General features: G+C 52.2%; 2 protein-coding genes across 2 annotated transcripts; both read left to right on the forward strand.

Annotated features, from left to right (window-relative positions):
* Positions 1-10,885: 10,885 nt before the first annotated feature.
* On the forward strand, positions 10,886-11,851 carry LOC308052569 (olfactory receptor 14J1-like; the record flags this gene model as incomplete). Its single annotated transcript, XM_080364640.1, has 1 exon — positions 10,886-11,851. One exon carries the CDS (start codon positions 10,886-10,888, stop codon positions 11,849-11,851), a length of 966 nt encoding a protein of 321 aa, XP_080220766.1.
* A 10,493-nt stretch (positions 11,852-22,344) lies between these two features.
* On the forward strand, positions 22,345-23,280 carry LOC308052570 (olfactory receptor 14J1-like; the record flags this gene model as incomplete). Its single annotated transcript, XM_080364641.1, has 1 exon — positions 22,345-23,280. The coding sequence occupies one exon, from the start codon at positions 22,345-22,347 to the stop codon at positions 23,278-23,280; it is 936 nt and encodes a 311-aa protein (XP_080220767.1).
* Positions 23,281-25,958: the final 2,678 nt, after the last annotated feature.

Genomic DNA, 25,958 nt, shown 5'->3' on the forward strand with positions numbered 1-25,958 from the left:
CTTTCCGAAGGTCTCAGCACCCAATGTTTAGCCCAGGACACACACGGCTCATTCCCCAGCCTCACAGACTGCATTGCCCACAGCCCACAGGTCAGAGCAAAGCTGGGACACGTGTGCCCATGGACACACCTGCAGGAAAGGACCCACAAGATCAGGCTGTGACTCTGCAGCTGAAACTGCCATCCCCAGAGAGCCTGACAGCAACAACAAGATCCCAACAGCAGTGACCCAGAGCAGGGGAGCAAGAAGAAAAATGCGGTGAGGGTGGGGGTGAGAGAGGCCAGGGCAGGGGCAGCCGGGCACTCAGACAGCGTCCCCCTTCCCCAGCTGTGCAGCCACCTCCCAGACACCAACAGTGCCGGGCAGCTGCTCTCAGCCCCTGTGCTCTGCAGAGGAACTGGAGCTCTGGCTGCACAGGAGCTGCTTCATGCCTTGGAGCCCCCGGCCCTGAGGGCAGAGGCTTTGCTGGGTGGGACAGGAGGCCAGGGGGCTGCTCACAGGAGGGATCTGACCTGCAGGGAGTCACAGGGACTTTTCCCTGTTCTCCCTCTCATAACAATTTTGGGTTCGGTTTCCTCTCAATTCTGATCACTCTGCCCCTGGGAGGTGTTTCCCTGTCCATGTCTGTTCCCTGTCAGTGCTCACAGACCATCCCACCCTCTGTGCCCTCCCTCTGGCCCTACAGATCCTGCCTGTTCACAGGGCACTGCCTGGGGGCATCTTCCTGTTTGCAGGCTGGAAAATAGATTACAGATTAAGTGTAAGGTGTCCAGCAAAGTTGATGCTGGTTCTGCATAGGCAGAGGAGAGGCAAGGCATGCCAGGATTCTCTTGAAGACCTACTGCAGTTCATGTGTTTCAAGTATTTCTTTAATTAGCAATTAAGAACGGCCTTAATCACCACCCATTCCCCAGAGCAGGAGACTGAAAACACAGACTCAGGGAGGTTCCTTATCTTTGTAGTACTCTTTGTCTTCTTCTTCTCCTTGAAACCTCCTCTTGTCAATTTTCTGGAATGAGCTGGAGCTGTGAGCAGCCCCGACCCACGGAGAAACCAGCAGCTGAAGGACCCTGCCCTGCCGGGGGTCGCTCCTTCCCCCCACAGCTTCTCCCTCCAATGTTGCTGGGATCTCCCGGGCAGGCTGAGCGCTGACCCTGGCAGGCGGCAGAGTCCCTGCCCAGCACAGCCCTGGGGTGCAGGGACCCTGCTCTGCAGAACAGCCCTGGGCACCCCTGCCTGCACATTTACATTTACACCCCACTGTCACCCTGGGGAGAACGCAGCATTCACGGCTTGTCACTGACAGTGCAGAAGGCAACTCCTGCTCTGCAGCACATCCTCCCCTCTGATCAGAGAACCTCTGAGAGCTGTACTTACATCTCTCGCAGGCTCTGCAATGTGACAGCTTTCTGAGATCCTACCATGATTTGCAGATTCAATGCCCTGCAGCCACAGGCTTCATATCTGAGAGGATTTCATTTCCAGTGACCTCTCAGCATCCTCCCAGCCCAGACTGCATTTCCCTCTCCGTGCCTGGCTCCTGTGCCCTCGGTGCTGCAGGCAGAGCCCTCAGCCCTGCTGCGTGTGCAGAGGAGCTGCTCCTGGGCAGAGCTGTCTCTCTGCAGCGCTGCCGCTGCCATGAGCTCCCTGTGTCCCAGGAGCCCAGCCCAGCTCAGCAGCACAGGAGCAGCCCATGATGTCCCTTTCTCTGTCCCCTCTGGGCTCCTCCAGGTGTCCCTGGGGCTCCAGGGGCACAACTTGGAAGTTGAAGTAATCAGTGATGTTGATTCTCTCTCCTCTTCAGAGACACTTCTTTCCAGCATTGTATTTTTCATTTAAAAAAATGAATCGGTATGAGAATAATCTTTTCTTGTCCCATCATTAGACAGGACACCAGGAATGTTACAGCAAAGCATCTAATTTCTGCAAACTAGGGAAGGAATATCTTCAGTTAAAGGAATTCAGGCATTTTGTTCTGGTTTTATACTCCCAGGTCTAGAGAGACCTTCATCAATCTTTGGCCATGTCATGTTTGTGCTCTGATTCAAAGCCTTTGCACACATGGGCTCTTGGACACTTGATGCCAGGTTTCTTGTGCAGGTCAGAGCTGGGCTGGTGCCACAGCTGGGGTGGTTCAGCCCAGATGTGAGGTCATGTCCTCAGCCAGGGACCTGACTGGGGAGCTGGAGCTGTCAGTGCTGCAGACAGAGCTGTGACACGGATGGAATGAACTGCCAGGCAGGGTGGCAGGAGGGAGTTCATCTGGTCTCAAGGACAGCAGCCTCCAAGCACAGCAATAGTCCAGATCAGAACTCAGTCTAGACCAGGAAGGCAATTCAAGGCCCCATAGTGAGCTGTTACTACTGCAGGAACAGTTAAAGGACAAACAAAGACACTTTGTAGCTACTGATGAATTTAATAAGAGAAAGAGGTTAGAATTTCCATGTCCTCTTGTCCCCTGTCTTCACCAGAAATGTTTCCTAGGTCTCTGTGACATGTGACGGGAATCTGGAGAACAACCAGCAGTGGATGGGGATCAAGTCAGGGGTCATTGGAACTAACACAATCCTTTCTAGTCTATGGGACAGCAGGGGCAGCATCCCAGGAGCTGAGACAGCAGGACAATGTCACAATGTCTCCACCATCTTGGAAAGCTCATGGAGATTGTGGGGACTCTGTATCAAAAACAGCGTGGTCAGCAGGACAAGGGCAGTGATCCTTCCCCTGTGCTCTGCATTGGGGAGGCCACACCTGGAGTGTTGTGTTCAGCTCTGGGCCCCTCAGGTCAGGAAATACATTGAAGTGCTGGAGCGGGTCCAGAGAAGAACAACAAGACTGGGGAAGGGACTTGAACACAAGCCCTATGGAGAGAGGCTGAGGGAGCTGGGCTTGTTTAGTCTGGAGAAGAGGAGGCTTAGAGGTTAGCTCAGCACTCTCTAGAACTACCTGAAAGGAAGTTCTAGCCAGGTGAGAATTGGGCTCTTCTCCCAGGCAGTCAGCAATAGGACAAGGGGGCATGGGCTTCAACTCTGCCAGGGGAAATTGAGGCTGGAGATTAGAAAGCAATTCTTTGCAGAGAGAGTGGTCAGGCATTGGAATGGCTGCCCAGGGAGGTGCTGGACTCACCGGCCCTGGAGGTTTGTAAACTGAGGTTGGACATGGCACTTAGTGCCATGATCTAGTCAATGGACTGGAGTTGGACCAAGGCTTGGACTGGATGATCTGTGAGGGCTTTTCCAACCCAGTCCATTCTGTGATCTTCAGATTAGGGAGAGCTCTCAGGTTCTCCCTGACCACAGGAATAATTCACATGAGGTGCAGGGCTGCTTTACAAGTGCCCCCAAACAGCCCTGACCACAACTTTTCCATCCTTTCTCTTTTGCCCTGAGCCAAGATCTTCTTTTTTGCTGTCCTAATGCCCTTCCAGAAGGAACAGCCCATGTTGTTAACCCTTTCAGAACAGGTCGCTCAACAGGTGTCAGCATTCATGCACAGAGTCTTCTCATCAGCCAGGCAGCAAATCCATCATTATAGAAATGGAGACGAGGCTCTTGACCAGCTCCTTGCAGCGAGCAAGTGGCACAACTTGTCTGCTGAGATTCCAGGGAACACCTGAACTTTAAGAACCAAGAAGTTTTAGTCCTCACTGAGTATCCTGGTTCATCTCCTGACCCATGTGGTGCTCCAGGCTGTGAAGAGAATCAAAACCAGCCATTTGACTGGGCTAGTTCCATTTTACATGGTGCCAAACAGGGCAGTTGAAGGGGGCTTATAACTCCAATCTCTGCTGCACAGTTGGGACTTCAGAGATTAGAAATATAGGGAGTGATGTTGTGTCAGTGCACACCACATAAAGATTCTAGCTTCCTTTGTGCCTTTTCACTAACCTGGGATCTGTTCCTTGGCTTTCATTGGCTAAAAAGGAAACAACTCCCTTATGCCACCTGGCCCTCACAACAGAAAAAGAAAGGAGAAAATGTATGGAAGAGGGATGAACAGCTACAGTTAGTGAAAATTGAAATTATTAAAACTCCAATCATAGAATCACAGCGTTATAAAATCATTTAGTTTGGAAAAGACACATAAGACCATGGAACTCCAACATAAGAACTCCACATAAGAACTCCAACAATAAACCATATCCCTATGCGCCACATCTGCACATCTTTTAAACACCTCCCACAATGGAAGCTCCAATCCTGAGCTGGCAGGACACCATTGGCTGCAGTTGGACATAAGATACTGGTCATGGCTGTGAGTTCAGCCCTTGCTGGCAGTTTTGACATATTGGGTGCTGTCCTGTGACTGCCCTTTCTGCACAAATGATCATACAAACACAACCATTTAGTAAGACATGGTCATAAAGGGGCTGTTATGGACAAGAAAGCTCACCATGAACTCTGGAGAGAGCGAGGAAGTTTCCAAAAAGCAGCAGGAAGACCCAAGAAGCTCGAGGCCTCTTCTGAAGAGCAGGAGGCCTGAGCAGCTGTGATTGGCCATTGTAGGTGTGGGAGAGGGTCAGGGCATGTCAGGGAGAAGCAATGAGATGGCTGATGGCTTCAGTGAACCCTTCCAGCCATGTCTGAGCCCAGCAATGGAAAGCAGTTGATGTCTGCAGGTGGGGGAGGAACAGGAGGAAGATCTTCCTGGGAATACAGAAGGAAGAAAGGCCTTTCTTGGGCTAATCATGTATGGCAGTGCCATTTGCATGCTGTGGGCATGGCTGTGCCTGGGAGATGGGGAACGGCTGCTGCTGGGGTGGCTGTGCTCAGTCATGGCCCATGAGCTGACCCTGCTCTGCTCCTCTCTTACACTGCCCACACTTGGATGGACCTCAGGAATAATCCATGAGCCTGGTGAATGCATGAACCTCCTGCAGTGATGGGGTGTGGATCCAAATATGGGATTCAAGAAAGTGTGGGACTGGGACATTGAGGTGACTGGTGACCCTTGCCAGGTGTATGAAAGAAGTTGGATGAGTTGTGAGGAGCACACAGGAATTTCCAGCTCCACAGAAAACCAGAGCCTTGCAGTTAAAGCAACAGCACTTGACATAAACACCACCCCCAAAACACAAAACACTCACACTGGCCACAGGAAAAGCCTTGAAAAACATTGGAGAGAAAGCTACCAGGTCCCAGGGGTCAGGGCTCAGCCATTCTGGTGATGAACAAGCATCAAGGACTGACATGGCATCAGAGCCACCTCCACATGGCCCTCACCACCTGGAACCAGTGTCTCCAAGTCTTTCCTTCACCAGCCCCTAGGGACAGGGACCTGCACTGGTTGTTTCCTTCACAGCTGTGTCAGTGACGGCCCTTCGTTGGGTCCAAACACCCTCAGAAACTTGAGTTTGCTTCTACCTTTCACTTCATTAGAGGTTTGTTCATTCTTTCAGTATCTGCAGTTCAGGATTACGACACCAGAGGGCTCACTAACATATAAAATGCTCTTACAAGCCAAGGCTCTGTGCATCATTTTCCTAAAAGCTTCAAGTCTGGTGTGGATGATTAGAGAAATTTCAGGAACAGACAAACAGAGAGCATTTCCATCATAAATAGCAATAAAGCCAAATTTCTTCTATTTCCTTCCCTGCTCGCCCTTCCCTCTCTTTCCAGATCAGGTGGCATCAGCAATGTCCGCTTCATATTGATGCGGTATGGCTCCTGACAGACATTGAATATGTCAGAAAAGTGGGTGCCTAAATCACCATGTGAGTGAGGAGACAGGCCAGGACACCTCAAGAGGAGTCACACTCCTCTGGACCAAGAGGTGGGTGTTCCTGGCAATCTCAGGTGCCACAGCACAGTGATACTTGTGTTCAGGAGCTGGTCAAGTGACCCATCTCCTGTTCTGTAACGGTGTCTGAGTTTGCTCAGGTCACCCCTGACTTGAGCCCCATCCACTGCTGGCTGTTCTCCAGACTCCTGCCTTCAGAAACAAAGTCCCAGGAGACCTTGCTGGTGAAGATGGAGGCATAGAAGCCATAAAGAACCTCAGTCCCGTCTGATACTACTCTTATGCAGTTCAGCAGCAGGCCCACGTTCACCCTGGCTAGCTTCTTACTGCAAGTGAAGCTCTGTCAGCTCATCTTGCTGCCCTTCTCGTGCAGGTATCAAGTGCAGGGCAGCTTTGTCATCATCCCCACATCCATGGACAAGGTTTCTATATTCCTCCTTTGCAGCTTCCCCTCCTTCTACCTCGTGTGTGCTGCCTTTTGCCTTGGAGCTCCATCAGTGCAGAGGAGCAGCCTCATGAGATAAATGCTTCTGTTCATGGGTACTTGGAGAGATCATTCTTGTGCTTGGAGCAGCCTGTCCTGTAAGGATTATCAGATTTCCTGAGCTCCTACAACCTTCAGATCTACTTCCATGTCACCACTTTGCCCACCATCCCCCAGTATGTCAAAGACTTCTCCTCTGGATCCCACCAGCCTGTGCTCTGCTGCTGGCCTTCCTCCCTCCCCTCTGGTGCCTGGGACCCCACTGTAACCTGCTCACAACAGCCAAGGTGGACACTGATGTTCACATCCCTCACCAGTTACTCCTTCTTTTCCAGTTCCAGATCCAGGTGAGCATCACCCTTGTTGGCCCACCAGGCAGCCACATTAAGAAGTTTTCCCAAGATCCTCTGGACTATTGGCACCTCCAGCTTTGCCTGGCCAGTGAATGTCAGGGCAATTACAGTTCCCCATAGGAACGTACTCATTCACTAGTGACTTCTTCAGGTTACTGACAGAAGATCTTTTCCATTTCTTCTCCATGATCAAGTAATTTGTAACACCCAATGTATTGTCACCCTGTACTGGGCTTACATGGCAAAGACTTGGAACTGGGGGTGAGTGTGGGTGTGCTACAGTTGTCACCTCTCTGAGAAGACAACAGGAGTTTGACCAATGTCAGACAGAGCTGATTTAGCTGTTCCAAGATGGACTCACTCCTTGCCCAATCTGAGCCACTCAGTGGTGCTGGCAGCACCTCTAGGATATTGTATTTGAGAAAGGGTACAAAACGCTGCACAACAGCAGGTGGGAGAGAGGAGGGAGGAGATGGGAGAGAAAAGCTCTGCAGACACCAAGGTCATATCCCAAAGGACCCAAACAGGTCCCTCAGCAGGCCAAATCCTGCTCTCCTGAAATCCTGCTCTTGGCCTTGTTCTCATCTCCCAGGAGCCTCAGCTCCACTTTCCCATCCCTGACTGTTCCATCCTGACCAACTCTTTCTGGTTTGTAAGTGTGAAGTCCCACAGGGCACCTCACCCCACTGACTCCTCAGTCACCCGTGTCAGGAAGATGTTGTCAATGAGCTCCAACACCCTCCTGGATGGCTGGTACCTTGCAGATATTGGGATATCTCAGGTCTGCCATGAGGACACGGCCTGGAAACATGAGGCTTCTTTCATTTATCTGAAGGAGGCCTCATCTCATTCCTCTTCCTCACCAGTGAGTCTGTAGCCAATGTCCAGTGACCACAACACTGCCCATGTTGTTCTGCCCTTTCATGCTGACTCCTCAACGTTCAGCTGACCTTGTCTGTTCCCAGGCAGAGCTCCACACATTCCTGCTGCTCTCCCACATGAACAGAAATTCTCTCTTTGACTCCAGACCTCTGGCATTATGAGCACCAGACACACAAGACCCCACAGTTTCTGCAGGAGATGGTATTTATAGTGTCCTATAACTCCTCATGCTGTTATGTTGGGAGATACACCGCCATCAGGATAAACAATCTGCATGCAAACTTTAACAGCTCAGCAAATGGAGCTTCAGTCCAGGGAGAGTCCAGACCTTGAGAAAATCTGGGATTTACCCAACAGAAAACTCTTAATATGTAGAAGGAGAAATGGGCAGTGGTGTATCAGGGGGGACAAGTTTATCAGATGCACAAGATCCCATGGTTTCTCCAGGAGGTAGTATTTGCAGTGTTCTGTAACTCCTCGTGCTGTTATCTTGGGGGAGAAATCCTTATCAGGATAAGCCGACTGCATGCATATATTAACAGGTGAGCAAATGGAGCTTGAGGCCAGGGAGAGTCCAGACCTTGAGAAAATCTGGCATTCATCCATCAGAAAGCTCTGAATTTTGACAAGATTAAGTGACCAGTTCTGTATCGGGGCAGGAGAACAACCCCGTCCATCAGGACAGAGCAGGACCTGACACGCTGAGCAGTGACCCTGAGGAGAAGGGCCTGGGCACTACAAGGTCCCCACAGCAGCCCGTGGTGCACGCTCATCATGAACAAGGCAGCTGCACACAGGGGTGCATGAGGAGGAGCGTGGGGACCCAGACACCTGCAGTTCTCATCCCATTCGATTCGGCACTGGTGTGACCCACACACACGGGTGTGTGCCAGTGTGTGGCTTCCCAGTTTGGAGCAGCAGGGAGGAACTGGAGAGTGCAGGGCTGTGCCAAGGGCGGTTTCAGAGGTGGTGGAGGATTCTGCATAGTGGGAAAGAGCATGAGAAGGAAATAATGACCAAAGTGCAGCTGGGGAGGTCCAGGCTGGACATGAGCAGAAAGGAATGTGATGGAAGGGCAGTGCTGTGGTGGAGCAGGTCAGCAGAGGCAGTCTGCATCAGCCCAAGGCTTTGTGCTTCAAGGAGCAGCTGGGGAGGATGGAGAGATCTCAGCAAAGGAAGGAAGATGCTCAGACAAGAGCAAGGTGGGGCAGCAGGGGGGATGTCTGCAGCCTGCAGGGACAGAGGTGCCGGGGATGCCACAGCACAGGACAGGCTGTCGTGGAGATGATCACGGGATGGAAAGAGGCTGAAAGCCCCACCAGACATGAGCTCCTTCTCCCCTTGGCTGTGGCTGTTGTCTGCACCTCTGATGCCTGTGAGGAGACACCTTGTCCTTGCAGCACAGGGGCCTCATGGCCTCCTTGTCCCCAGCCACGAACCTGGGAAGGGTGGGACCATAGTCCTGCCCTTGGCCTTGCACAGCCCCACATCACACTGTCCCAGGGAGGGCCCTGGGCAACGTGGGAGGGACAGGATCTGCCTTTCAATGCTACGAGGTCAGGGCTTGGCTTTTGGTTAAAGAAACAGAACCAGGTTTCCTCAGCATCAGAGACATCTTTGCTTTTCCTGACCTCCAGTTTTCTTCTCTAACCAAATCTGGATATTGTTTCTCAGTAGGTTCCCTCAATGGTGCCCATTAACAGTACAAGAAACTTTGGAGTTTGAATCTAACTTTGACTTCTTGAGAAGTTTCATCACCTTCCTCCAGAGTCTGAGGTCCATGGACTCAGCACCAAACCCACCAGAGGGGTCATTAAAGTGCCTTGGGCTGCTCCTGTGCTGCTGAGCTGGGCTGGGCTCCTGGGACACAGGGAGCTCATGGCAGTGGCAGCGCTGCAGAGAGACAGCTCTGCCCAGGAGCAGCTCCTCTGCACACGCAGCAGGGCTGAGGGCTCTGCCTGGGGATCTCAGGAGATGAGCAAGGCAGAGAGAGATTAAAGGTGCTCAGGACTGGAGGATGACTGAGAGCACGCTGGAGGAGAAACCTTTGCAGCCCTTGCCATGGTAAGTCTCTGGTGCAGGGCAGTGCAGCTGCAGCTCCTGGAGGCATCTCCTGAAACTGGCACAGGCACAGCTTGTGGGATCTGTAAGGATGGGGCTCTTGTCAGGCCATGTTGAACAGCTGTGAAGCCGGGTGAGCCCCCAGGGGTGCCCAGGGCTGTCCTGCAGAGCAGGGTCCCTGCACCCCAGGGCTGTGCCGGGCAGGGACTCTGCCGCCTGCCAGGGTCAGCGCTCAGCCTGCCCGGGAGATCTCATGGCAGCAGCTGTGGGGGGAAGGAGCGACCCCTGGCAGGGCAGGCAGGGAGCTTGTGGGATTGAAGGGGGCTATGTGGGTCAGGGCTGCTCAGAGCTCCAGATCCCCCCACAGACATGGCAGAGGGTCCTTCAGAACAACAACATTGATAAAGCAACAGCCACAAGGGAAGGATTCTGTGCTTTCAGTTTTCCACTTTTGCTTGTCTGGGTGTGCAGTGGGAGATGTGCATTTATTTCTCTCTTTGGAGAAGACACTGAGACCCCAGTTCTCGTTAGGACGTGTCTGAGCTGCTCCTGAGCCCCTGCACACACAGAGCTGCCCCTGGGCAGTGCCAGGAGGTGTGAGCACGACAGAGCTGAGCACACAGCGGGTGGGACGGGGTCTGTGACACTAGCAGGGAGCAGACCAGGGACACAGACACAGCTGCAGGCAGCACAGACATGGGCAGGGGGAAGGAGCTCCTACCACATATGCCAGGGATGGGATTCAGGAACCCCCCTGAAATCCCCTGCAGTGCAGACACATTTCCCAGTGCAACCCCTGGTCTCCTCTCCTCCCCAGCAGACCCTCTGCCCCAAAGCCATGGGCTCCAGGTCACGAGTCTCCACCTCAGCAGCTGGACCTCCAGGTGAAGGGTTCCTGCAACGGGGTACACAAAAAAGGTGCTAAAAGTACTTGCTCTCCAGTGTCATTATGTGAGTGGCAGCAGCACAGCCAGGTCAGGAGAAGATTCCAACAGCATGCCCGTCTGCCTTTCTGTCCTTGCTTTGTTTTCTGGTAGCACTGCAGTGTCCTTCCCTGTTTCTCCACCTTTCCCTGCTCTCTTGCTCTCTGGGGTTGGGGTGCGAGTGTCGGTCACTTCCTGTTCTGATATCAACTCAAGGGGTCTTGCCCCAGAGGTGTGTTCATGGAAACCAGATGCCCAAGCTGCATTTTAAACTGTGATGAACTGTTTTTTTCACTTTGTAGAAAGAGAGAATGAGCGGATACATCCCATCATCAGAAAGGGGTTTTGCCATGAGAAACAGGACGTATATTTTCCCCAGAGAAGGCTCCCCTAACTTGTCACTGTCCTTTCCTCCTTGCACAGGTCATGCCCACAGGCAGCAAATGTCCAACAGCAGCTCCATCACCCAGTTCCTCCTCCTGCCCTTCACAGACACACGGGAGCTGCAGCTCTTGCACTTCTGGCTCTTCCTGGGCATCTACCTGGCTGCCCTCCTGGGCAACAGCCTCATCATCACCACCATAGCCTGGGACCAGCACCTGCACACCCCCATGTACTTCTTCCTGCTCAACCTTGCCCTCCTCGACCTGGGCTCCATCTCCACCATTGTTCCTCAGTCCAAGGCAAACTCTCTGTGGGATACTAGGGACATTTCCTATGCCGGATGTGCCACACAACTATTTCTGTTTGTCTTTTTAGCTACAGCAGAGTTTTACCTTCTCACCGTCATGTCCTACGACCGCTACGTTGCCATCTGCAAACTCCTGCACTACGGGACCCTCCTGGGCAGCAGAGCTTGTGTCCACATGGCAGCAGCTGCCTGGGCCACTGGGTTTCTCCATGCTCTGCTGCACACGGCCAATACATTTTCACTGCCCCTGTGCAAGGGCAATGCCCTGGGCCAGTTCTTCTGTGAAATCCCCCAGATCCTCAAGCTCTCCTGCTCACACTCCTACCTCAGGGCACTTGGGGTTATTGTGATCAGTGTCTTTTTAGCATTTGTGTGGTTTGTGTTCATTTTGGTGTCGTATGTGCAGATCTTGAGGGCCGTGCTGAGGATCCCTTCTGAGCAGGGACAGCACAAAGCCTTTTCCACCTGCCTCCCTCACCTGGCCGTGGTCTCCCTGGTCATCAGCACTGCCATGTTTGCCAACCTGAAGCCCCCCTCCATCTCTTCCCCATCCCTGGACCTGCTGGTGTCTGTTCTATACTCAGTGGTGCCTCCAGCAGTGAACCCCCTCATCTACAGCATGAGGAACCAGGAGCTCAAGGATGCCTTGAGGAAACTGCTTCAATACTCACTACTTCAGGTTTATACGGTTTGCGTTATCTCATTAGGGCTGCAATAGAAATAGCCAGAACTAGCTTTTCATCTTATGTGTCTATATTTTTCCATAGTGCTTTTGCTGGGCTTTGTTTTTTGGTTCATGTCTATAATAATAATTTTCTAGGCCTCCTGTGAGTCTTTTATTGAACCAAAGACCTCATGTACGTTTGTATATGCACTCATTGTTTTTTATAAAGTCAATAAATAAAGCAGTAGAAAACAATTTGTCTCAGGTCCCATCTCTTCACTCTCCTCTGGAGCTGAGGGATCAGCCCCAGGATGCTGGAGGGTCCAGGAGGCAAATGCTGCCCCATGGAGGAGCAGCCCCGGTGGCCTTGGGGCTGCTCATCGGTGCCTAGGTAGTCGCTCCCTCTCTGCTGCCTGCAAATCGGGGCTGCTGCTTCCCTGGAGCCGTGGCCAAGGGGAACAGTAGGACGTGGCCATTTCAGTGCTGGTGTCTCCTCACAGAGACACCGGCTTTGTCAAACCTGCAGTGGAGCTGGAGCACAGGATTGATGTCAAACTCAGGGAAGGTCTTGTGGAGAGCAGATACTGGTCTGCAGCCACGTCGCACACTGCCTACTGGTCATCTATGGATATCACTCTTTTCCTTCTAATTTTCATGTGCAAACATGACCAAGAACACACCAACACATCCCGTTCTAGACACTCTTTGAATTTTGAACTTGGGATGGGGCGGGATGGGAAAGGCAATTTTAAAACAAATGGCTGTGCGCTTAGATTTGTGGGGCTCCTAAGGTCTCACATAACTTGAGACAGTCCTGTTGTCCCTACAGTGGCATCCCTGAGGCTGCAGAGAGGAGCAGGCCATGAGAACCACTTGATCAGAGCTGTGTCTGTGCAAACAGCACCATAAACACAGGGGCTCCTCAGGGCAGGGCAGAAGACTGGTCGCCTCTTCCAAAGCTGGTGTCAGGAATACAGCCCAGGTGCTGCTCCCTCAGGAGGACTCCTGCTCTTTTAGGGTTCTTAATGGATTCAGGGGGACAGGCTCAGAGTCCCAGGGGGGTGTGTTAGGGACCAAGGACTGGACTAAGAGCTTCCTTCTTGTTTGCACATGTCCAAGAAGACTGTAACAGGTCTTGGACTTATCTGCTTGTTGCTGTCTCACCTGCCATAGGAATCATGGCAGATGGTCTCGTGAAGAGGAACTGTGTGCACCCAGCAGAGCTCAGGGGATCTCCAGGGACAGCATGGAAGTAAACTTTGGAAGGAGGGGCAGGTTACTCAGGAGGAATACAAGAATTCTGTGAGATTATGGAGGGAGAGAACTAGAAGGGTCAAAGCCCAACTGGAGTTACACCTGGGTACTGCTGTAAAAGGCAACAAGAAAAGTTGCTATAAATATATAATCAATAAGAGGAGGGCTAAGGGGAATCTTCATGCCCTGATGGATGGAGAGGGAAATACAATGACAGAGGATGAGGGAAAGGCTGAGGTGCTAAATGCCTTCTTTACTCAGTCTTTAATAGTCAGAACAGTTGTGCTCCAGGTACCCAGCCCCCTGAGCCCGAAGACAAAGATGGGGAGCAGAATGAAGCCCCAATAATCCAAGGGGAAATGGTTGGTGGCCTGCTACACCACTGGGACACCCACAAGGCTATGGGGTTAGATGGGATACATGCAAGGGTGCTGAGGGAGCTGGCGGAGGTGATCACTGAGCCACTCTCCATTACCCACCAGCAATCCTGGCTAACTGGGGTAGTCCCATTTCACTGGAAGTTGACTAACATGACCCCCATCTAGACGAAGGGCCAGAAAGACAATCTGGGGAACTACAGACTTGCCAGTCTAACCTAGGTGATGGGCAAGGTCATGGAGCAGATGATCTTGAGTAACATCAGACAGCACATACCAGAGAACCATGTGATCAGGTCCAGTCAACATGGGTTTAAGAAAGGCAGGTCCTATTTGACCAAACTGATCTCCTTCTATGAGAAGGTGACCTAACTAGTAGATGAGGGAAAGGCTGTGGTGTTGTGTCCTTAGACTTCAGTAAAACATTTGACACCGTATCCCACAGCATCCCCTGGAGAAGCTGCAGCTCATGGCCTGGATGGTGTAGCTGTGATAGGTAAAGATCTGTCTGGAGGGCCGGGCCCAAAGAGTTGTGGTGAACGGAGACAATTCCAGTTGGCGGCCAGTCAGGAGTGGTGTCCCCAGGGCTCAGTATTGGGGCCAGTTCTATCTCTGTCAGTGATCTGGATGAGGGGATCGAGTGCACCCTTAGTAAGTTTGTAGATGACACCAAATTGTGTGGAAGTGTTGATCTGTTGGAGGATGGAAAGGCCATACAGAGGGACCAGGACCATCTGGATCATTGGGCTGAGACCAATTGTCTGAGTTTTAACAAGCCCAAATCCAAGGTGCTGCAGCTGGATCACAAAAACCCCAGGTAGCACTACAGGCTCAGGAAAGAGTGGCTGGAAAAATTGCCTGGTGAAAAGGAATCAGGGGGTGTTGATTGACAATGAGCTGAACATGAGCCTGTGTGTGCCCAGGTGGCCAAAAAGGCCATCAGCATCCTGGCTTGTATCAGGAATGGTGTGGCCAGCAGGAGTAGAGAAGTGACTGTGCCACTGTTCTTGGTGCTGGTGAGGCCGCAGCTTGAATCCTGTGTTAAGTTTGAGGTTCCTCATCATAAGAAGGACATTGAGGCATCAGAGAGAGTGCAGAGGAGGGAACGGAGCTGGTGAGGGTCTAGAGCACAAGTGTGATGAGGAGCGACTGAGGGAGCTGGTGGGTTCAGCTGGAGAACAGGAGACTGAGGGGAGACCTTCTCGCTGTCCAAACTGCCTGAAAGGAGGTTGAACATGGAGGGGGTTGGTCTCTTCTCCTAAGTAGCAAGTGATAGGACGAGAGGAAATGGCCTCAAATTGTGCCAGGGGAGGTTCAGATTGGATATTAGGAAAAAATTCTTCCTGGAAAGGGTTGTCAGGCGTTGGAACAGGCAGCTCAGGGCAGTGGTGGAGTCACCATTTCTGCAGGGGTTTATAAGATGTTTAGACGAGCTTCTTAGGGACATGGTTTAGTTCTAGATTTAGGTTGTGGTTGGACTCAATGGTCCTGAGGGTCTCTTCCAACTGAAATAATTCTATGGTTCTCTATGATCAACTGGAATATTCTTCTATCACACCTTCTAAGTGCTCTTCACATATCTGCCTCTTCACCTACAGTCCTGAAACTTATCTAATTAGATGCACAAGTGTTGAATACCAGTTGTAAATGATGAAAGCACCATCGCTCTGTCAGTCTGGTCTGATACCTGCCCGTCCCAGGCAAACACCTCAGGTACATGGGGCCTCTCGAGGTTTGCACTGGGTGCTTGTAGTGAGATCATGGAGCTCAGCCCAAAAACCTGAGAACTCCCCTCAAAACTGAAAACCAAATCAACCCAACAATAACAGAAAGAACAAAAAAACCCGCACTCTTTTTTTTCATCAGATGAAATAATTTAATATTTCCAATAAAATGTCTGTGGAATTTCTATCCTGCCAAAATATGAATTTTCAGAATGTGTATGGACTGTGGGAGATGAAACGTTGGCCTTTCCCTGTGCTTGCAGTGCCAGAACTCTGTCTATCACTACGTGTATTTGATCCCCTGGACATGCAGGAGTTTCCAGCTGTCCTTACCCAGCTCACCGTGTCTGAACTCATCTCTTCAGAAGCCTGTCTGGACATTTGCACTTTCCATCGCTCCCCAGAGGTTCTTCCCCTCTCACTCTTGGCTCATTCAGAGCCTCTCAGCTCTCACTCTGCTTTGAGCTTCAGGCAGGTCAAGTTTTTCAGCAGTTGCTCTTGTACTCCCTACAGGCAACTCTTCAATTATGGCAATGGACCTCGCTGGAAACTACTTAATTTAACCACAGAACTGAGAAACATCATTAAGTTCTATTGTGTTTTCTTTTTTATTTTCTCAGTTTTTTTTCTCTTTCCTCTAATTAAAAATTCCCCGGTGCCTGTTTACATCCATTTCTCTAAGGAAACATGAAGCAATTCTTGCAAAGAAGCTGTAACAATCAGTGCGAACTTCAGTGCAGAATCCAATGTAAAGAAATGTGCTGGAAATCCCAGGGGGGCAATGAGTGAAACAAGGAGTTTGGGGAGTTGATTATAGATTTTCTGCTAACAATCTGAGCAGAGAAACATTCTTCACATAACTGCTCTGTTTATGTTGACATCTTCTATGTCTCCTCCTCCGCCTGTATTTTTATTTTCTTGTTCCTCCACCTCTTCGTTCTTCCAAAACATTTCCAAGGGAAAGATTCCTGGAATCACAGAGCAGCTCAGGTTTGAACATCATCTTGTCTCACTGTCCTGCTCAGGGCAGGGTGACCCAGGTGAGGTTGTCCAAGGCCTCTGCCCAGCTTTGCACCATCCACTGAGGAGCTGAAGGTTCACTGGGTCACATCATACAGGGGGAGAATAGAGACGTTCAACAGTGTTGGCCCAAGTGCTGGTCCCTGAGGGATCCCACTGGTAACTGGCTCTGTGGGGCACTTTGTACCACTGGTGACATTTGGGCTCTACGGGGGACTATAGATGCTATATAAAATGCTATATAAAAAGATGTGCTCATGTGTTTGTGACACTAGTGTATTGATAAGTTAAAATGTCATGGGTTTGCCTGTTGAAGAGTTGGGGTGTTCAGCTGGAGAAGAGAGGCTCCTGGGAGACCTTAGTGCAGTCTTTCTGGACCGAAAAGGGGCCGATAAGAACAATGGGGACAGACTTTTGAGCAGGGGCTGTTGCAACAGGACAAAGGGTGATGGTTTAAACTAGAAGAGGGGAAAGTCAAGGAATGAGATGAGGAAGGGATTGTTTACACTGAGGGTGGTAAAACACTGGGACAGGCTTCCCAGAGAGGGGGTGGATGAACCATCCCAGAGACACCCCAGGCCAGGCTGGACGGGGCTCTGAGCAACCTGAGGTGGTGACGATGTCCCTGATCGCCGAGGGGAGTTGGACCAGACGGGCTGTGAATGTCACTTCAACCCAAACTACTTTGTGATTCCAGGATTCAGTGCCAGGAAAGGAAAGAGTAGATGCATCGATGCTGAGAACCAGAAAAGGTCTTGTCTGGCTTGTGCGAGCCAGGCCGGCAGCTTCACCCAGCAGCTCTCCCCACGTGAGTGGAGAGCTGACCCACTTGTGTACAGCCCACCCTGCCCCTGCCCCACAGTGCCCAGAGGATGCTGCCCAGGGCCCCAGGATGGACATTGGTGGGGGAGTATGGGGAGCATTGGGAGGTTTACTGGGAGCACTGGGGGTTTACTGGGCCTTCTTGGAGGTTTACTGGGAACAATGGGGGTTGCTGGGATCACTGGAGAGGATAGTGGGGGTTACTACGTACACTAGAAAGGTTAGTGGGGGAGTACTGGGAATACTGGGAGGGTTACTGGGAGCATATGGGGTTGCCTGAGTGTTACTGGGACTACTAGGTGGTTACTGGGAGCACTGGGAGGGCTACTGGGAACACTGGGGGTTTACTGGGAGTTCTTGCAGGATTACTGGGAACAATGGGGGTTGCTGTGAGCACTGGAAGGGTTAGTGGGGGCCACTGGGTGCTCTGGGGAGGTGTCTGGGGGTTCCTAGGGAGTTACTGGGAGCACTAGGTGGTTACTGGGAGCACTAGGAAGGTTACTGGAAACAGTAGGTTTATTAGTGGGGGGTTTCTGGGAACACTGGAAGGGTTACTGGGAGCACTGGGGGTTTACTGGGAGTTCTTGCAGGATTACTGGGAACATTGGGGGTTGCTGGGGCTTTACTGGGAGGGGTTTTGGGAGTGTAACTCAGAACCTTAGAAGGATTAGTGCAGGGTTATTGGGAACATTGTGGGGGTTACTGGGAACAGTCTAGTTGGTGGGGGTTTACTGGGAGGACTATGTGGTTGCTGGGAGCACTGGGAGGGTTATTGGGAGCACTGAGGGTTTATTGGGAAGTTTTGAAGGATTGCTGGGAACAATGGGGGTTGCTGGGAGCACTGGAGGGGTTAGTGGGGGGTTACTGGGAGCACTGGGAGGGGTTACTGGGAACAGTGGGGGTTGCTGAGGGCTCACATGAAAGCACTAGATGGTTACTGGGATCACTGGGAGGGCTAGCGGGGGATTACTGGGGGCAATGAGGGGGTTGCTGGGGCTCACTGCGAGCACTGGGGGGGTTGCTGGGAGCACTGGGAGGTTTACTGAGAGCACTGGGAGGTTTACTGGAAGGATTATTGGAAACAGTAGAACGATTAGTGGGGGGTTAATGGGAACTCATCATGGTTACTGGGAGCACTGTGGGGGCCTGCTGGGAGCACAAGGACAGTTAGTGGGAGCACCGGGGGTTAACTGGGAGTTCTTGGAAGATTACTGGGAACAATGGGGGCTGCTGGGAGCACTGGAAAGGTTAGTTGGGGGCTAGTGAGAGCACTGGAGGGGTTAATGGGAGGGTTACTGGGGGCACTGGAGCGGTTAGTGGGGGTTACTGGGAGCACTGGAGGTGTCAGTGGGAGGGTTACTGGGAGCACTGGAGGGGTCAGTGGGAGGGTTACTGGGAGCACTGGAATGGTCAGTGCAGGGTTACTGGGAGCACTGGGAGCATTAGGGTGATACTGCTGTCAGTGTCCATCACAACCCACCAGCTCAAGAGTGAGGACGTTGCCGAGGCCTCTCCAGCAGCTGAGAGCGGCCTCAGTCACGGGCCCCGGTCGTCGTGGGGGTTTGGACTCCCCTGATGTTTCTGGAAGGACGACTCAGCCAGACACAGCCCAGGAGGTTCAGCAAGTGCATCCATGGGAACTTCCTGATGAAAGGGTGGAGGAGCCGACCAGGAGAGGAGCTGCTGGACCTCATCTTGAGGATTGGAGGAAAGCAAATGTCACTGCAGTCTTCAGAAAGGGCAAGAAGGAGGACCCAGGGAACTCTAGACTGGTCAGCCTCACCTCCATCCCTGGGAAACTGATGGAACGACTTCTCCTTGGTGCCGTCTCAAGGCATATCAGGGATGAGAGAGTCATTAGGGGCAGTCAACATGGCTTCACCAAGGGAAAGTCGTGCTTGACCAACATCATTGACTGTTATGAAGACATAACGAGGTGGATACATGATGACAAAACAGTGGATGTGGTCTACCTTGACTTCAGTAAAGCCTTTGACACAGTGTCCCACAGCATCCTCACAGCTAAACTGAGGGAGTGCGGTCTGGATGAGCGGGTAGTGAGGTGACTGTGAACTGGCTGAAGGGAAGAAGCCAGAGAGTCGTGGTCAGTGGGGTAGAGTCCAGTAGAGGCCTGTATCCAGTGCAGTGCCTCATGGGGCAGTGCTGGGGCCAGTACTATTCAATAAATTCATCAGTGACTTGGATGAGGGAATAGAGTGACTGTCAGCAAGTTTGCTGGTGACACAAAGCTGGGAGGAGTGAGTGACACTGGAAGCTGTGCTGCCATCAGAGACCTGAACAGGCTGGAGAGCTGGGTGGGGAAAATGTAATGAAATAGAACAAGGGCAAGTGTAGAGTATTACATCTGGGCAAGAAGAACCCCAGGTTCCAGTGTAAGTTGGGGAAGGACCTGTTGGAGAGCAGCGTAGGGGAAAGGGACCTGGGGGTCCTGGGGACAGCAGGGTGACCATGAGCCAGCACTGGGCCCTTGTGCCAGAAAGCCAATGGTACCTGGGGTGGATTAGAAGGGGGTGGTCAGTAGGTCAGAGAGGTTCTCCTGCCCCTCTGCTCTGCCCTGGGGAGACCACACCTGGAATATTCTCATATTCTCATACCAGCAAGAATACAATGGTGGCAAGAAGTATCTCTGCAGAGCAGACACGACTAACATTACTGATTGCTTGAGGTTGTCTCAAAGGATGTGCCCCTGGAGCCCCAGGGACACCTGGAGGAGCCCAGAGGGGACAGAGAAAGGGACATCATGGGCTGCTCCTGTGCTGCTGAGCTGGGCTGGGCTCCTGGGACACAGGGAGCTCATGGCAGCGGCAGCGCTGCAGAGAGACAGCTCTGCCCAGGAGCAGCTCCTCTGCACACGCAGCAGGGCTGAGGGCTCTGCCTGCAGCACCGAGGGCACAGGAGCCAGGCACAGAGAGGGAAACACAGTCTGGGCTGGGAGGATGCTGAGAGGTCACTGGAAATGAAATCCTCTCAGATATGAAGCCTGAGGCTGCAGGGCATTGAATCTGCAAATCATGGTAGGATCTCAGAAAGCTGTCACATTGCAGAGCCTGCGAGAGATGTAAGTACAGCTCTCAGAGGTTCTCTGATCAGAGGGGAGGATGTGCTGCAGAGCAGGGATTGCCTTCTGCACTGTCAGTGACAAGATGTGGATGCTGTGTTCTCCCCAGGGTGAGTGTGGGGTGTAAATGTAAATGTGCAGGCAGGGGTGCCCAGGGCTGTTCTGCAGAGCAGGGTCCCTGCACCCCAGGGCTGTGCCAGGCAGGGACTCTGCCGCCTGCCAGGGTCAGCGCTCAGCCTGCCCGGGAGATCCCAGCAACACTGAGGGGAGAAGCTGTTGTGTGAAGTAGCAAACTCTATTGTGCAGGAAAGGTCCTTCTGCTGTGGAGAAGGTGCTGTGTGGGTCAGGGCTGCTCACACATGCAGATCACCTGCAGGATTTTTCCAAGGGGATGCATCAAGGAGAAGGTCAATGCAAGGATAACCAGACAGATAAGGAGCTTTCCTGGGCCTGTCTTTTCAGTTTCCTCTCCCAAGGGGTGGGGGGTGCAGGAAAGGATAAAATGAAAATGAGCCCTCATGCTTAAACAAGTCACTGAGACTGCTGAACTGCAACTCTGAGTGATCAGTACATCTGCCAGAAGGCTCATGACATCCCTTCCCCAACCCTCTGCCTGTGCACAGCACCTGCATCACCTTGGCTGGACCCCTCAGCCTTAGTCTGACCTGTCCTGTTTTCCAGCCTGCAAACAGGAAGATGCCCCCAGGCAGTGCCTGTGAACAGGCAGGATCTGTAGGGCCAGGGGGAGGGCACAGAGGGTGTGATGGTCTGTGAGCACTGACAGGGAACAGACATGGACAGGGAAACACCTCCCAGGGGGAGAATCTCCAGGCAGCAGAGAAAATGATCAGAAATGAGAGGAAACCGAACCCGGAATGGTTATGGGAGGGAGAAGAGAGAAAAGTCCCTGTGATCCCCTGCAGGTCAGATCCCCCCTGTGAGCAGCCCCCTGGCCTCCTCTCCCACCCAGCAAAGCCTCTGCCCTCAGGGCCGGGGGCTCCAAGGCATGAAGCAGCTCCTGTGCAGCCAGAGCTGCAGTTCCTCTGCAGAGCACAGGGGCTGAGAGCAGCTGCCCGGCACTGTTGGTGTCTGGGAGGTGGCTGCACAGCTGGGGAAGGGGGACGCTGTCTGAGTGCCCGGCTGCCTCTGCCCTGGCCTCTCTCACCCCCACCCTCACCGCATTTTCCTTCTTGCTCCCCTGCTCTGGGTCACTGCTGTAGGGATCTTGTTGTTGCTGTCAGGCTCTCTGGGGATGGCAGTTTCAGCTGCAGAGTCACAGCCTGATCTTGTGGGTCCTTTCCTGCAGGTGTGTCCATGGGCACACGTGTCCCAGCTTTGCTCTGACCTGTGGGCTGTGGGCAATGCAGTCTGTGGGGCTGGGAAATGTGCTGAGTCTCTCTGAATCAAATGCCATCATTAGGACCCTGTCTCCTTGAGGTTTTCTTCTAAGCTGTGAGCTTTCCTCCAGGAAACAAACCTGTCCTACAGAGTCTCTGTGTTACGTGAAAGTCCCACAGAGAAGCACAGAGATGCTACAACAGATAAAATGCTGTTTGGTTTGTGAAATGAGCCCTGTCTGTCCTGGGATAAACGTGGGGTGCTGAGACTTAGGAAAGTTTAGGACACATCATGGTCTGAGGTGGATCCCTCTGCTCTCAGCAGTGCCTGGTGGCTTTTCAGGGTAACATGGGAGTGTGATCAGCCCCCATCTCAGAAAGGTGCCAGCCCAGGGCAGCTGGAGCAGGACAGAGGGAGAGAGCAGCTGCCCTCACTCTGCACTGACCCACAGGCACCCTCTGGTCTTGCAGGACTCGCTCTGTTCTCCCTGAGTGCAGCAGAAATGCTGAGGCTTTCTGAAACCCAACAACACTCTGCAGTGAATATGGGGGGATATGTAAAAAAACCTCGAAGTCTTAAACTACCTTCACCATCTCTTGTTCCCTATCACTGGGAAAGCAAGTGCTGACAGCCCTTCTGTGTTAGCAGAACCAGGACAGTCCCCACCATTCCCGTGGCCCCACTTCTGCAGAGCTGGGCTGACTTATCGTCGGCCCATGGGCAGAGGCCCTGCTCTTAGTTGCACCTTTACCAGCCCCAAGCAGGGCTGCAGCCACAGTGCTGAAAAAGGTACTCCTAGAAAAACACAAGAGTGTCTGTGTGTGACAGGGGAGGGTCTGTGGGAGTTGGTTTGATTTTTGTCAGAGAACTCTGCCCTGGATTCTCTCTGTCATTTTTTTTCTCATGACAGCTCCCCGTGCTCAGGAAAAGCAAATGTCCAACAGCAGCTCCATCACCCAGTTCCTCCTCCTGCCGTTCACAGACACACGGGAGCTGCAGCTCTTGCACTTCTGGCTCTTCCTGGGCATCTACCTGGCTGTCCTCCTGGGCAACGGCCTCATCATCACCACCATAGCCTGGGACCAGCACCTGCACACCCCCATGTACTTCTTCCTGCTCAACCTCGCCCTCCTCGACCTCGGTGCCATCTCCACCATTGTTCCTCAGTCCATGGCAAACTCTCTGTGGGACACCAAGGTCATTTCCTACACAGGATGTGTTACACAAGTCTTTCTGTTTGTCTTTTTAGCTTCAGCAGAGTTTTACCTCCTCACCATCATGTCATACGACCGCTACGTTGCCATCTGCAAACCCCTGCACTACGGGACCCTCCTGGGCAGCAGAGCTTGTGTCCACATGGCAGCAGCTGCCTGGGCCACTGGGTTTCTCCATGCTCTGCTGCAAACAACCAATACATTTTCACTGCCCCTGTGCAAGGGCAATGCCCTGGGCCAGTTCTTCTGTGAAATCCCTCAGATCCTCAAGCTCTCCTGCTCACACTCCTACCTCAGGGAACTTGGCCTTATCATGTTTAGTGCTTCTTTTTTTGAGGGCTGTTTTGTGTTTATTGTGGTGTCGTATGTGCAGATCTTGAGGGCCGTGCTGAGGATCCCCTCTGAGCAGGGACGGCACAAAGCCTTTTCCACCTGTCTCCCTCACCTGGCCGTGGTCTTCCTGTTTGTCAGCACTGGTTCATTTGCCAACCTGAAGCCCCGCTCCATCTCCTCCCCATCCCTGGATCTGGTGTTATCTTTTCTGTACTCGGTGGTGCTTCCAGCCGTGAACCCCCTCATTTACAGCATGAGGAACCAGGAGCTGAAAGTGGCACTGAAGAAGCCGATTCAGTCATTTTTCTGTCAGCAGCAATAAGTTACCCATGTCTCTTCAGAAGTGATTTCCAGTTCATCTCAGATGCCTCCTGTGCATTGAGCATTTCATCTGTGATAGCCATGTTTGTCAAGGAATTTCTTCACCCACGGCACTTCTCCAGAGCAGTGACTCAGAGGCCTGTCTACCTGTTTCTGGGGCCCTGGTACAGCTCGTGTCCTGTGTCACATCTCTGTAATACAGGTGTGGACCCATTTTGAAATCACTGTATTTCTGAAATTGCAGCCATCTTTTTGAAACACCCCACAAAAGGGGATTTCTTCAGTCTCAGTATTTGGAGCTTGGGCTCTTCTTCCAAACCTGTGGTCAGCCTGAATAAATTTCCCCCACAAGGCCACACTGCCGTACTTGTGTTTTTCATGTCTCAGGGGAGGACACGGGGCACCATGTTACGTCATGGTGCTGGTTTGAGTGTCCGTCTGTGGGTGCCCAGTGTTCCTGGAGATGGTGAAGGACCTTCCGTGATCTGCCTTGGACTGTCTCGCTGTGGTTTCCAGGCACCACAGCCTGCTCCCTGTGCTCTGTGCTTCAACAGGAGAATGAATGACCCACAGAACCCTGTTTCTGCATTCCCCAGCTCAGGGCAGACTGCTCTGTCACTGCAGTAGCAGGAGCAGCATGAAGAGCTCCTGGCCAGGAGTCGTGTGCTGGTGAGAGGGGCTGGCACAGGAGGAAACAAGAGCAGGGGACAAAGCGGGGCTGGCCTTGCTTCCATCATGTCATGGCTGGCCCCAGCCCTTAGGCTGATAGGCTGATCCCCCTCTCTGTCCCAATCCATCTATCTATCCATCCATCTGTCCACCCATCCATCCCAGTATTCCATCTGGGTGAGCTGCCCCATCACATTTCTCATCCCAAAGAGATCAGAGAATAATTTATGTTGGGAGAGACTCTCAAGATCATTGAGTCCAATTATTAACCTAACTCTGGCACTAAACCATGTCCTTAAGAACCTCATCTATATGTCTTTTAAAGACCTTCAGGGATGGTCACTCAACCACTCCTTGGGCAGGCTGTTCCAATGCCTCACAAACTCTTCCATGAAGAAATTTTACCTAATATCCAAACTGAATATTCCCAGGTGCAACTTGAGGCCGTTTACTCTCCTTCTACCACTTGCTACACTGGAGAACAGACCAACACCTTCCATGTTCCAACCTCCTTTCAGGTAGCTGTAGACAGCAATAAGGTCTCCCCTCAGCCTTCTTTTCTCCAGGCTAAACAGCCCCAGCTACCTCCACTGCTCCCCGTCTGACTTGTTCTCCAGACCCCTCACCAGCTTTGTTGCCCTTCCTGAACTCACTCCAGCACCCTAAGGTCTTTCTTGTAGTGAGGGGCCCAAAACTGAATACAGGATTTGAGGTGCATCCTCACCAGTGCCAAGAACAGAGGGATGATCACTTGCCTGGTCCTGCTGGCCACACTATTCCTGATGCATGCTGGGATGCTGGTGGCCTTCTTGGCCACCCGGGCACACGCTGGCTCATGTTCTGTCACTGTCCATCAACACCCCCAGGGCCTTTTCCATTGGGCAGGTTTCCAGCCGCTCTTCCCTTAGCCCGTAGTGCTGCCTGGGGTTGTTGTGACCCAAGTGCAGGACCCAGCACTGGGCATGAAATTGAACAAGTCCAAGAGTTGGATTGTTCACCTGGGATAGAGTAACACTGAGTGCAAGTGTAGATTGGGAGAAAGCGGCTGGAGAGCAGCCTTGCAGAAAGGGATCTGGCGTGATGGTTGGCCACAGGGTCAATAGGAGGCAACACTGTCCCCCAGCAGTCAAGACGGTAAACGGCATCATGGGGTGCATCAAACACAGCATGGCCACGTGGTCAAAAGAGGTGACTATGCTTCTGTTTTCAGCATTAGTGCGGCCTCACCTTGAGAGCTATATGCAGTTCTGGGCCCCACATATATTTACAACAAGGACGTAAAGGTCCTTGAATGGATCTAGACCATCCCCAAGCCCATTGGAGGCCCTTAGGAAGAGTTCCTCTCTCCAAATATCCAGCCCAGCTTGTTACTGCCTGAACAACCAGGAGAAACTGCCCCTGGACCCTCATTCCAGACCCCATCTCCTCCACCCCCTACAGGCAGTACTCTCCCCCTTGGCACTAAGGTGGTTCCAGGGACCCAAGATACACCTGTAGGAGATGTTGGGTGGGGATATGGTGTCCTTCAGTGCTCCTCATGGTGACTCCTGCTGGGCAGTTATTGTCCATCGTGACTCAGCACTGGTGTGGTCACATCTGGAGCCGTGTGTCCCAGTGTGAGTTTCCCCATTCTGGAGGAACGGGAGGAGCTGTCGTGTGGCCAGAGAAAGTCTGGGTCACGTGTGGAGATGTTAAGAGACCCAAACTTCTTTAGCCTGGTGAAATGGAGCCTGAGGAAACGTGCTGGTTTTACTGAAATAGGGTTAATTTTCTTCATGCATTTTGAACCTCTCTCCTTCACAGCCAGTACAGTCTTTTGTTCAGATTTACTATGAGAATGAGATAAAGCTGTTTCTTCCCTTGGATGGAGCTTATTTTGTCTTTTAACAGCTTTATAGTGTTTGCCATTTGCTGTGAAAGGAATGTCAGAACTCACTGGTATCTTTGCTGTTGTCAGGGAAACCAAGGACTTCTTTGGCCATCCAGCTGTGGATGCAGATTGGCAGGAGG

The sequence above is a fragment of the Nesoenas mayeri genome (assembly GCF_963082525.1).
Source record: "Nesoenas mayeri genome assembly, contig: SCAFFOLD_35, whole genome shotgun sequence".
NCBI lineage: Eukaryota > Metazoa > Chordata > Aves > Columbiformes > Columbidae > Nesoenas > Nesoenas mayeri.